Genomic DNA, 14,145 nt, shown 5'->3' on the forward strand with positions numbered 1-14,145 from the left:
AGGGCCCTTATTGGGAGTGTGGGAGTATTTTTAACACTGTGTATTTGTATTATATGTTTTTGTGTGTTGAAATGATCTAGAGAATAAAATGTGAGTTTTTCAGGCAATTTTATATTTTGGTTTGAAGTGCTGTACACCGCTATGTGGAAGGTACCCAGTTCGATGCCCAGGTCGAATGGGGATGCTACGAAGGCATCATTCAAAATCCCTGGTGGGCAAGGAAAAGAGCAAATCATGGACATTGCTTAAGAGTTACACCTAGTGGTCAGATTCAGGGCTCCCTGATTACAGGGTTCCGGAAAGAGCCCTGGTGCATGGTCCTGGCTCAGGATTCTCAATGTAATGACTGGAATTGTCTATAATGTTATTCCGGTAGGATGCAATATATCTAAACATCTTATGGTTATGCCTGATCAATGCTTTTATTGTTTTTAATGTTTATTATCTTTGTTTCACTACTCTTTTGTTCTCCTATCTTATGAATGTATTTACTTATAGTTTGTTTTTAATCTGTATATTTTTATTTTATTATTGTAATTTATTTTATATTGCTATTTATATTTGTACATTGCTTTGTTTTAACAAAGTTAGAAACTGAACTAAACTAAAGTTGATTAAATGGGATTTGGGAGGGGTATAAAATAGGGGAAAGAATGCCTGGGTAGTTGCAAATGAAAGCTCATGACACCAAATCCCAACCCTGGTTTCGAGTGAACTGGAAATACAAAGGAGCAGGAGGAAACTGCTGGTTAAAAAATATTCTAAATGGATAAATTATTTTTAATGTCTTTAACCACTTTTGTGCATAATCTACATATTACTATTTGGGCATTTAATTCCACAAACACTTATTTCTTTTATTTATTTCCACAATTTCTGAGATTAAGGTGCATTATATATGAGATCAGAAGCTGTAATAGTTTCACAGCTTGATCTTATGCTCTACATAATATTTCTTGCTAGTCATATTGGTATAACTATGAAGTAAATCACAATGTTTTCTCACAGTAAATATAAAATAATTTCATCTAAAATATAAAGACTGCACGCCTGACTGATGCTCACCTGAGTAATTCTTATCTCTACTCCCACCAAGCTCTGTACTTGTAGTGGCCACAGTGTCAGCCAAGGCTACTAGAAACATCTGCTCCAACCGAGTTAGACCTGGCAAGCTGGAGTGCATTAGATGGCTTGACAGGACACTGGCATGCTCTCGCCCAAAATAAGTAGGCCCATACTGGGAGAGATTAATGACCTTGGATTTACTTTCTCTCTTTTCAGTTTCAAACCCAATAAAGTCATCAGTCGTTACATTCTGAACTTGAAACAGATCGTCATACTGATCCTCTGTTTTACTTCCCAGGTGAACTTCAGAGACCTGGACCATTTTAGTCATCTCTTCGGAATTTTTGTATGTTGTGTCTGAATCGGCAGAAAGCAGCGCATAGAGCGGCAGTGGAGGAATCGAGTCTATCTCTGTATACTCTCGGATGCCGTCTTTTCCAGCTATAATAATGTCCTTTGCCGTACTACCACTTACACTAATGGTTCGTGAAAGATGGCGTTTAGGTGTAATGCCTTCACCAGCATCTGCATCCTTAACAATTGCAACCTCTCCGGCAATGCACTTCACCAAATGAGAAAGAATTGCTTTTGCCCTTCGAACCCTTCCAAGGTCCATGAGTTCAAGCAGCTGAGTTGGGTGGTACTGTGGAAGGGTAGGGGAAAGGGCATGAGCAGCTTCAAAAAGACCACCATCCTGAATTACAGCTGGAGCGCTAAAAACATCATCCACTGCTGCTGGCCCGTCAATTACACTGCTCTTCTTCCCCAGCAGCTTTGAATGAGCAGATTCGGACTGAAGAAATCCTGTTTTGTCCTGAGAAGAATAACTCTCACTTTCACCAATGCCAAACTTTACAGCATGTTTCCACTGTGCATAGACATGCATTTCACAGTCCATACCCACTACCAATATTCCATCTCTTACCCAAGACAAAGACACGGGCAGTGAAGGTGTGCCATCTACAGATGATACCAGGTCAATGGATCTCAGAAGTACCCATTTAGACCTGACACCTTGTTTTATGCTACCACCTAGTGGTAATGTAATGACAGCCATTCCATCCTTGCTGTTTGTTTGATCTGTCACAATCCCCGACAGTCGTCCATACATAAATATGTTTGATCCTACCCCAACTGTAAGTATATGTGAGCCATCTTCTTTTGATACCCAATCCAAGTGCACCAGATGTTTGATATTGGGCATTAGGTGCTTGTCTTTATTCAAAAATATATCCAATTTATTATACACAAATAAATTACTGTCCACGCTGACCCGTGAGTCAAGCACATTCGCAGCCTTGAATAAGTCATCAAGATGAATTGTCTGTTCTAATACCCATTCCGATCCACCAGTAGACTCACACTCAAATAAACAAACATGCATAGAGAAGTCTTTGGAAACAAAGCCATTGTGATCCATGAGTTGCTTGTACGCCACAGCTAAACGGCCTGTGTAAGAACAGCTAACTGCAACAGGTCTTCCGGCAACCCTCACAGCACTTCTACTGTCATCTCCTTCATCATTCATCAGCGACCATTCTCGCCAGTGATAGGTGTGTCTCTCTTCTGTGCTTTCACAATCTGGATCTGCCTTCAAATTGCACCTCCAAAACCTCACTCTGTTGTCTGAACAGGTGGTTACCACTAAGTAAGGTGCAAGGCACACTGGGTAAATTGATGAAGAGCTCAGATGGCCTAAAGAAAGATATAAGAAAATAAATTAAATGTAATGTTTACAAAAATAAAGGGAGGAAAAAGTGGCAAAAACAATAAACAAAACCAAACCAAAGTTAAATAAAGAAACTTCTAAACTTAAACAAGTCATATAGCAGAAAGATAATTTATATAATTTTAAAAAATGAAAAACTTTAATATAATCATATATATAACTAATGTAACATACACATAAAAAAAAAAGACAAAAATGTGAACCTGTTCACAATAAAACATTACAAATTGTACTAAATACTAAGTCTGGATATGACCATTTTCATGTTTCAGCAACCAATGCCTGCTTCAGGGGATCTTAAATAGAACTTTCTCAAGGACAAGGATATTCTTGGTTATAAAAACTGCAATCTAGAACAATGTGAAATGTAACGAAGCACGTTCATATATTTCTTGAATCAGGTGACTCAATAAGTTCATATCATTCCACTGTCTTATTCTCTTAATGAAAATACATTTTTAAAAAAATGAAAAATATAAAATTATATAATTCAAATATATATTTATTTTATTAAGGCTTTTATATACCGACTTTCTTGATACAGATCAAATCAACTTTATATTTGTAGTAGGTTAAAAAAAAAAAAAAAGAATCTCTCCCAAACACTGCAACATAATTACATACAAAACCCTTTACAATATATCAGTCTAGAAAAGAAGACTTCAACGACTCTGCTCTACTTCTACCGAGTATGAAATGAAGGCAAAGATCATGCACGATGGATATCCTCTCCTCAGAAACCTGAGAAAACATCTAAGCAAGGCAAAAGGAGAAGACCCAAAAGCATTACTAGCATTTTGCTATACTATGTTCTCCTAGAAAAAAAAAAAAATAATGTATTTGCTATGATTCAGATATAAATGCATTCACCAATTTAACATTAGTTTGGTGAGTTGACAATGCCATAACACTTTGGGGGCATTTTCTAGCATCCCGCATAAGTTAGCCGGCAAATATGCATACATGTTACACTGTTTTTCAAAGGGGACCTACACAAAAGTACACTTAAAAAATTATTCTGGGAAAACTACATGTGCATGATTGCACCTGCTGTTTGGGGTGCATAGTTTTGCTGAGAGAATTTATGCACAGGGAGGATAATTTCAAACAACCGCATGCGGTCCAATATACTGATACGTGTGTTATATGGCTGCACACACTTCTAACTTGGTATTTTATAATCTGCATGTATCATATATGCATGTATCATATATGTGCGGGTTATAAAATACGCACAAATATATAATGAAGTTAGCCGGATACATTTTTAAAAAGTGCTAGTTACCAGGCTAAGTTAGTCGGATCAATCTAAAAAAATGTTACTCGAAAAGTGTGTACATGGTTTCAAAAACATGCTTATTTTTTCAATCTATTCTAAAAGTATATGCACAGATAATACACATGCAAAAATTAAGTAGGACTTACTTGCATAAAAATCCCTATTTATGCATGCAAGACAGATAATTTCTAAAATGCGCACGCCAAGGAAATAAACCCATTTTTCCATTCCTCCACCGGTTCGCCCAGTCCATCTCCAGGTCATGGAGACTTTCCTGGTTCTTCAGCCTGAATTCCCCTCATTTCACCCAGACATCCCACCCAGCCAATAGTACAGTATAAACATGTTTGATATCACTTATGCAAAATAATTAGCAGATATAAAACTGCACAAGTTGCCAAACCTACACACGCAAGTCTCTTAAAATAACTTATGCATGTATCTTGGCCCTGCTCCGGAACATATCTGGACTGCCCCGTTTTTACACGCGTACATTTGTGTGTGAACCCTTAGGTGCAGAAGTTTGATGTTTACAAAATTGTATGTGTACGCATTCAGGCTTTTTATGTACGCAACCTTTTGAAAATTCAGGCAGCACTTCTTAAAAATCAACAAGTATGTGCGTAATTCCCAGCTCCGCCTCCCAGAACAACTCAAACTTATGAAACATCAGAGTACGTATACACCTGCACATAATTTTACAGACCTATCAGTCGTGCAATTTTCTAAAGGGCCATTTCTGTGGGTAAAGTACTACTTTGCTCTTGGAAGTCCCTTTGAAAAAATACCCTCCATGCATGTACTGATATAATTCAAACCAGAATAATTTATCTGCTTATTATTTAATACACTATAGACTTCCCAACTCTGATTAAGGGCCTAAAAGGGAAGTTTCACGTGGTCGCCATCTCAGCTGTCATTCCCTTTCCCTGGGCCTTTGTTCTTTCCTACCCTGCATAGATATTACAAGAAGCAGCAGGACCTGAATGGAAGATACCAAGGAAGGAAAGAATGGAAAGATTTGGAAACGCAGAGGACTTCACTGAAAGGGGCTTTGTTCACCCCCCCACAGATTAAAAGGAGCAAAGATTTTTTTACCTGCTGAAGGAGTTGCTCTTATAACTTCTACTGAACGTGGAAGATCCAGTGGCTGGTTATACACAAGTCTGGAGCTCAGAATCAGCTTACTGGCAGTTTGAAGATTAGCGATTGATGCAGAGCGCGTCATGGGACTGGTGCCAGGGGAGGTGTCTGGCGAGGACTCCGTGTTACTTTGCCCAGGTACGGAAAGCAGATTCTCCGACGTGGGAACATCTGCAGTTTTGGCTTTAAGAGAGACAATACAAAGCACTACTATTTGCAAAACACAGGTTTAAAAACCAAACAGCAACATCCAAGGTGAACAAAAACAACCGCCGGTGCGTTTTTCTCTTTGCGTGTAAACATGGGCACCGTTATTACTTTGCTTTGGGAGCTAGAAATCCCAGCTCATGGTGCTAATTTCCATGGTCAGAGCTGTCAGAGTTGGGAGAACTATCCTGCCAACTGAACGGCTCCTTTCCCAGTGCTTACCTACACAAGCTTGCACGGATTTAAGATGAAGGTGCCACATATGTAGAAAGGAGCGATTCTTCAGGTCTTTCTCAATCACCACCAGAAAGAATTTTTCTGAAAAAGGTGGTGGGCGATAACCTGCCATGCAAGGCAAAGAACACTAGAATTAGCATTTGCAAAAAAGTGCTGAATCTTTAGGGACTTTTGCTTTTAGTTTATTTTATTTGCCTGGGAATTTCAATGATCTAACCAAAAAAAAAAAAAGTGGAAAAGTGACTGTTATAGGGGCCATCTCATACCACAATGAAAGTTGATAACTGTTAAAGCCGATTCTGTTCACTGCACTCAGGTAACTAGCTCTTGAATGGAGAGGTCGGATGATGTTCCTTCTAATTCACAGGGACCTTTAATTTCAGTTTTTATTTTATTCTGCCTGGAAATTTCAGTGTTATAAAAAAAAAAAAAAAAAATCAGTGAAAAATGACTTTTCCCCACAGATGTTTCTCCTGTTTGTTATACCAGTCACTTTTCCCACTGATATTTTTTTTTTTTTTTTTTTAGCAAAGGGAGATTGTCCCTTACTAACCTATTAGAATTCTTTGAAGGTGTGGATACATGCGAGACTGTCAGTATAATGTACATGGGTTTTCAGAAGGCGTTTGCTAAAGTCCCTCAGAGAATTCTCACAAACTAAAAAGTCATGGATAGGAGGTAATGTCTTACCGTGGATGGGTAACTGGTTAAAAGATAAGAAACAAAGAATAGGACTAAACGGTAAGTTTTTCTGAATGCAGGAAGATATCTGTACTGGGAGCAGTGTTTGTTAACTTAATTCATTAACAATTTGGAAAAAGTGAAGTGAACAAATTTGCAGACATCACAAAAATATTCAAAGTAATTACCACACAAGTAGAATGTGAGGAACTGCAGGATGACTTTGCCAGACTGGGAAACAGGGAATCTAGATGGCAGATGAAATGTAATGTGGACAAATGCAAAGTGATACACAGAGGGAAAAATAATCCTAACTACAGGTACACAATGCTCTGTTCCATATTAAGAGTAACCACCTAGGAAAAGGATCTTGACGTCACCATGGACAATACGGTTCAAACTCTCAGTTTAGGGGGTGACAGTGGTCAAAAAATAAATACGTTAGGAATTATTTGAAAAAGATTAAGAGTAAAACTGAATATCATAATGCTTCTGTATAGATCTATGGTTTCGATTTAATGAGCACTAAATGGATTTAGATTAGATTTAGTGCACATTAACAGAATTTAGTGCACATTAACCATGAAAATAGGGAAAACAACAGCAACAAAAAAACCCCCCAACAAACCATTTAAAAAATGAAATCAAGCAAAAATTGACATAAAATGAAAAAACACACATGCAAAAAAAACAAAAAACAAAAAAAACCAAAAAAAAAACCAACCCCACTGCATACCCCTACTTCCTAATAACTTGGATTGGCCACTGTTGGAGATACAATGCTGGGATTGATAGATCTTAAAGATCTCTTATGGAGAAAGGCTAAACAGACTAGGGCTCATTAGCCTGTAAAAGATGACAGAGGGATATGATTGAAATGTATAAAATCACAAGTAGGGTGGAATGGGTAAATAGGGAATGGTTATTTACCCTTTCAAACACTAGGACTAGGGGGCATTCCATAAAACTAGCAACCAGCAGATTAAAACAAATTGTAGGAAATATGTTTTGCACTCAGCGCACAATGAAGCTATGGAATCTGTTTGCAGAGGACATGGTCAAGGCAACTAACATGGTGGGATTCAAGAGAGGACTGGACAAGTTCCTGAAGGAAGAGCCATACCCCATTATCAGCCACAGTTGGGAAAACCAACGCTTATCCCTGGAAGTGAGCTACAAGAAACAGATCAACTATCAGGGGTCTGTCGGGGACTTGTGACCCTCACTGGCCACTGTCAGAGACAGAATGCTGGGCTCGATGGACCTTGGTCTGACCCAGCATGGCATGCCTTAGGTTCTAACAAGCATAGTTTTCCCCTTAAGATTTAGCAGTGTTGCTAATAAAGCTACTGTCTTTGTATATTGGTAATCGCGATTTTAGGTTTAAATTTTATACATTGCTTTTGGTCTGGGAGGCAATTAATAATAAATTCATAAATTGAAAAGAACTAGTCCTTGTACTGGTCACTTTGCCTTCACTAGAGTGGACTCCATAGCCCTTATATCCTGCCACTCAACCAATTCCTCACTATTTACAGCTTTTTGGTGCCCCCCCATATTGTCCAAATTGCTTTCCAGTCTTCTACCTTACGCATGTTCAGATCGGTAAAAGTCTACTTGTACTTCCCTGATCCACCACTTTCATCATCCTATTAAAAGAACTCTCATCAAGTAAGCCTGCCAGGATCTTCCCTTTCTGAAACCACACTGTGCACTTGCTCCAAGGTGTTGCACCATACACTACTTTAGCATCATTGCCACAGTGTTGCCTACATTCAAGTGAGAGCAATAAGCTGCAGTTGCTTGCCTTCTTGCTCTCCCACTTTTGTGCAGCAGGACCACCTTCTCAGAGGCCCCCCCCCCCCCCCATCTTCAAGAACAAATAGCACAGAAGCTGCAAACGCACTCTTGAGCTCGGTTAGTCTCCTGGGGTGTACACCATCAAGTCCAATGACCTTATCATCGGGTTTTAAGACCTTGACCTTAATACATAAAGCACTGAATGCAGACGTAGCATTGAGTCTTAGCTCACTACTGATGATAACTCTCTCTGCCACACGTGCTTTGATCTAGTAGTTCTAACTTACTTTATGTACCATCAATATGGCTATTAAAAGAAGGGAACAAGCATCTGGAGGGCCAGGTCAGGACTGTGGGAGTCTATTCTGGATGCTTTCAGATGTGAAGTATATATTTGCCACTTTAGAGATCTTGTCATGATGACATTCTTTGTGCAAGCACTGACACTGAATCTGGTAGATGGTTCATTTGGCCAGGACAGTTTTTCTATTTTGTTGTGGCAAATGTACAAAATTGGGGCTGCAGCTTTTGATGGATATGGCAAGGCTGAAATATAATGGACTTTTGAGCTGAATATATTGTTCGTTTTTATTGCTGTACCATTAGTATGGCTAATTACAAATGCTTTCATTGTGATCAGCCTGGAACAGAGGAGAGTGCAGACTAGAAATGTTTAAATAAATATAATTATCAATGGTATTAAAAAGAAACAGTGATGTAACAGAACTATCAACAATGCAATACAGTACAATACCAAAGCAGTGTGTCAGTGCGATAAGGCAATGATACCATACAATGAGTGGTAGCAGGTTGGGATCAGAGCAATATCAACAAAGCACAGTATTGTTATTAACCATTAATATTATCCTGGGTTGAATATATTACTATATCCTTTAAGGTGATGGTTATACCATATTTTCAATACTCCACATGCTGTATGGGTTCTTTTTCCTGTTTGATCTTAGTCACATGTATTTAGTTCTTATATAAAGTTGTATCATTATCTATGAAACTCAATAAAAATAATTACAAATAAAATTAAAAAAAAGAAACAGTTTCTGTTCTGATCATAAACCAGTCCAGTAAGATGATTTAATGTGGAAACAAACTGGAAGTATTCATTCTCAGTCAACGAAGATGGCTTACTCTCTGCCACCTACACAGTGCTTAATAATAGTAGTATACACCCACAGTGCAGTATTTCAAACTTGGCCACTTTAAAAAGCTAAGGGACAGAGGCAAAACATTTGTGTTTCACTGCAACAATTGCTAACTATTTTGTCCACAACACTTGTTCCCCATCAAAAATTCAGAAATATTATATACATTGCTAGCAGCAGTGTTTGTCCTGGAGAAAAACATCGATACAGCTCTTATTCCTCTAATTTGAAATGATGTACAGCAGTGGCTCTCCATTCACTTCCCGAGCCTTGCCTAACCAATCTGTTTTTTCAAGATGCACATAAGAAATTTTAAGCAGATTGCACATGCAAATATATCTCCTGTGTACTCATTGTGGATTTCCTGGCAACCAGACCTGTTGGATGTGGTCGAGGACCAGGTTGGAAACATTTTAATTGACATACCTTGAGACGGCTGAAAAAAAATTTCTGTCTCCTTCGCTTTCAGCTCTTCTTTATTGGGTTTATAACCCAGAATGAAATCCTCTTGGAACACATGAAGCAACTGCGTGTTTGAGCCACACTAAGAAAATGATGAAAAAGGTAGTATTACAATCTCTTTCCACTCCAAAAGAATCTACAGTCCACTGCAGCTATCAGATCCTGTCATGTGAAATGTTTGATCCTGGATTTTGTGCAGAACTTAGAAAATGGTCCAAAACGGTCTACAACGGTCTAGTTTCCTTGGTTATTGAAATGAACTACAAGTCAACAAAGAACTACAACAAATTTCCAGGCGTTACCATGAAATATTTTTTTTTCATTTATTAATTGTTAGCACTGTTATATATATATATTTTATTCTGTTTCTTGGATTAACTATGTTCATTGTAAACCGCTAACTTGAAGCGATAGTTACTGTTCATTGTAAACCGGGGTGATATGTATATTATACAGGAACCTCCGGTATATAAATCCTTAAATAAATAAATAAATAAATAAATAGATAGGCAATAGCAATGAAAGGCAGAGCTGCTGAAATCCTAGGCACCACTTCACTACAGCGACTGGGATGGTAATCTGGCAGTCCAGGCCACCCAGGGGCCAAGTATGCAGAGGTCAACATGAGGGGAGGGACGTGGGTGCTAAACCAGCCCTGGCCCCGGAGGAGAAGTAGCCCCTGCTCTGGTACGATGCCCAGACGCCCAGCACTGCAAACAACAGGAGAAGCAGCTCAGGTCAAGAAGAAAGGCTGTCAGAGATGGAGAAACAAACAGTGAAGGGGGCTGGTGGGGAAAAGCTGAGAAAAGTCTGTAGCGGGGAAAGCTGAATGAATGCATAGGGGTCTGGGGGTGGGAAAGCAGAGTGTGAAGAGAAGAAAGCTGATAGAAAGCACAGAAGAACTTGAGAGATAGAAGGGTGTGAGAGAGGAAGACAGGGGCTTGAAGAGGGTACAAGGCAGGAAACAGGGGTAAATAGGAGCAACGTAAGAGAGATGGGAAGGAAGAGAGGCTACAAAAAGGGGAAATGGAGGAGAATGAGACTTATAAGGAGATGAATGGATGGCTAAGAGCAGATTTGAAGGGGAAATGGAGGCATGAGAGATATGAAAGATGGAGATTGAAGGTGAGAGCATTAAAATGAAAGATGTAGAAAGACAAAGAACGAAAGACACAAGGAAAGGTAACATGGAAAGAACAAGGAAAAGGAGTTGAAGACGGGCAAGAACAGGGAACAGCACAACGAGGAAAACAGACATTTAAAAAGTGGTTTTTCAATTTTCTGGATTTTGAGATAAATTGCAGGAAGACCTTGTGAGACTGGAAAATTGGGCATTGAAATGGCAGATGAAATTTAATGTGGATAAGTGCAAGGTGATGCATATAGGGAAAAATATTAGGTGCTACCACCCAAGAAAGAGATCTAGGTGTCATAGTGGGTAACACATTGAAATCATCGGTACAGTGTGCTGCGGCAGTCAAAAAAGCAAACAGAATGTTGGGAATTATTAGAAAGGGAATGGTGAATAAAACAGAAAATGTCATAATGCCTCTGTATCGCTCCATGGTGAGACCGCACCTTGAATACTGTGTACAATTCTGGTCACTACATCTCAAAAAAGATATAATTGCGATAGAGAAGGGGGACCAAAATGATAAGGGGAATGGAACAGCTCCCCTATAAGGAAAGACTAAAGAGGTTATGACTTTTCAGCTTGGAGAAGAGACGGCTGAGGGGGGATATGATAGAGGTGTTTAAAATCATGAGAGGTCTAGAACGGGTAGATGTGAATCGGTTATTTACTCTTTCGGATAATAGAAAGACTAGGAGGCACTCCATTAAGTTAGCATGTGGCACATTTAAAACTAATCGGAGAAAGTTCTTTTTTACTCAACGCACAATTAAACTCTGGAATTTGTTGCCAGAGGATGTGGTCAGTGCAGTTAGTATAGCGGTGTTTAAAAAAGGATTGGATAAGTTCTTGGAGGAGAAGTCCATTACCTGCTATTAATTAAGTTGACTTAGAAAATAGTCACTGCTATTACTAGCAACAGTAACATGGAATAGACTTAGTTTTTGGGTACTTGCCAGGTTCTTATGGCCTGGATTGGCCACTGTTGGAAACAGGATGCTGGGCTTGATGGACCCTTGGTCTGACCCAGTTCTTATATGCTTTACAGTATTGTTAAAATGACACACATTACTAACAAATTCCACATCTCTATTCTGGTTAGTTTTATTTCCTGCATTTAGTATCTACAATGAAAATTACCAAATTCTCTTTTCACATTTTTTGAGGGGGGGGGGAGAATTGGTAGCTTGTAAGCTGCAATGGGAGGAGGGGAAGTGAATGAGAGAAGAGCATAAGGAAGAAAAAAAATGGAAGGGTGGGAAAGATAGTGGGGGAGCTAGGGCAATAGGACAAGGAAGAGGTGAGGGGTGAGATAGTAAAAGAAAAAAAATTCAAGAATGCAAAAAAAGGAGCTTAGGCAGCAAAGAAGAAAGAGGTCAATATGCAGGTGTGGGCTATCCAGCCAACTCATCCGCTGAACGTACCCAGACAAACCCAAACTTATCCTGGTAAGTTATTCAGCTAACTGCCACGACAGCGCTATAACGCACACAATATAGCCCTATTGCATCAATATACATGATTTGCATGGCCCTGCCCCTCCCCTGCTACAATAAGCTGTTTTGCATGCAATCTGCACGCATGACTTTTGCAAAGCAACTCATTAACAGGCAATTTCATGTAAATAATGTATTGCGGCAGCTGTGATAAATGACCACCGCCTCGCTGGGAAACGGTAAATATAATGCAGGTCCCGAGGCTCTCACGTTAGATTTAAAGGGCCATGCAAATATTAACCAAGACCCACGCAAACAAGTTAAAGTGGAGCGGGGGGGGGGGGGGGGTCAAGGCTGAACTCCTGGCGGCCCCAACACCCAAAAGTTAAAAATAAAAGCAAAGTCCTTGCGTGATGATGGTACCCCCCCTCCCCCGCACCAGTGTTCATGATATGAAATGACCCCAACCCCCTTTCCAAATACATAAGGGCTGCCATGGTCCCCTCCCTCCTCCCACCCCATTGCTCAAACAAAACCATTGTGGGTATAGTGACCCCCCACCTATACCTACCCCAACCCCCAAATGAACAAAAAAGTCATTGGTGTCCAGTGGCACCCCCCAAACCTCAACAAGTTGAACAGGTTCCTACGATGGGGCCTGAAGCGACGCCATTTTTCAAAATAGTACCAACCAGGCCCGGGGGCTAGTGGGTACCTGGGCCCCATCGCAGGATCCTGCTCAACTTGTTGAGGTTTGGGTTTTCAAGATGGGAGTCTGAGTTGTTTTTTTTTAATAAGGTATTTGGTCAATTTATGTATTTATTTATTTTTAAAGAACATTGCCACTGCTCATCAGAGTTTAGCCATTTTCAGCAGCATACCATGTAGGTCCATAGTAGACCTCACTTGCCCCAGGTCTCCTCCCCCAAATCTGGAGCATGTTAAAGTTACCATGCCTCTGGGAGAGATGGATCGCACCATCCCCTTCACTCTGTTTACACAAGAAAACCACACAGCCCACCTCTACTAGGATCCTTGAAAAAAAATCTGGCCTACGGGCCGCAACGTTTTTCGATCCCTCTTCCTGTCTCCCTAGCCACCATGACTAGATGCTGCCTAAAAAGCAACCACCTGGTGACCATGGGCTAAGGGATAATTCATCCAGGCCTCTTCCCCACAGACAGAGTGGGGGGAGGGGGGGAGAGAAGCCTTAATGAACCAGGCCCCAAGAGGGACGGACAAATGCCATGGGCCCTGCTGCCTACCATATTTTAGAATTCTAGAAAAAGACGTTAGTAAAAGTTGTTTGCTTGATCTTTTCCCCCCTTCGCTAGGACAGTTTCTGAAAATGAGCAGGAGAACTTTTTTTTCCCCCATGTGCACATTTTTCTTTCTTTTGGGGGCACTCGAGTGCAGGTGCAACGTGCATGCACTAAAATAAGCAAAGTACTTTGTCCCTGCTATCTGTGCGGGCAAACGGGGGCAGGGGGGGTATAATACAAAATATGTAATTTGAAAATTAAACGTGCGTGTGTGTGATTTTCCTTCCCCGACCTCCGTGCATTTCCAGGAACACCTCTTCTTCATGCGGGCTTCAGGTATGCAGGTTAACGTAAGCAGAGTGTATTCTCAGCCACCTCTGGAAGTGGCAATGCTCATTCAGGCCTTTTAACCTGTGTAAACACTGCTTTACTTAGGTAAACGTCTCTGAAAAATAAATACTGCTCTCTTAAATTTAAATTCTACACTAAGCACACAGTACCACTGCTTCAAAAATGTACATGAACACGTACACACTTACATAAAGAGCAATT

The 14,145-nt window shown here is 40.0% G+C and overlaps 1 protein-coding gene across 2 annotated transcripts in view; it reads right to left on the reverse strand.

Moving 5' to 3' along the window:
* The window catches only part of DMXL2 (Dmx like 2), a 199,409-nt gene that overhangs the window by 83,593 nt on the left and 101,671 nt on the right, over positions 1-14,145 (reverse strand). For both annotated transcript variants that reach the window (XM_029575476.1, XM_029575477.1), the window contains exons 15-18: positions 9,728-9,845; positions 5,646-5,765; positions 5,172-5,399; positions 1,066-2,760 (exon numbers count right to left, since the gene is read on the reverse strand). In XM_029575476.1, the coding sequence (XP_029431336.1) occupies positions 1,066-2,760; positions 5,172-5,399; positions 5,646-5,765; positions 9,728-9,845 (2,161 nt within the window). The remainder of the gene's footprint in view (positions 1-1,065; positions 2,761-5,171; positions 5,400-5,645; positions 5,766-9,727; positions 9,846-14,145) is intronic.

This window comes from Rhinatrema bivittatum, chromosome 13, assembly GCF_901001135.1.
Source record: "Rhinatrema bivittatum chromosome 13, aRhiBiv1.1, whole genome shotgun sequence".
Lineage (NCBI taxonomy): Eukaryota > Metazoa > Chordata > Amphibia > Gymnophiona > Rhinatrematidae > Rhinatrema > Rhinatrema bivittatum.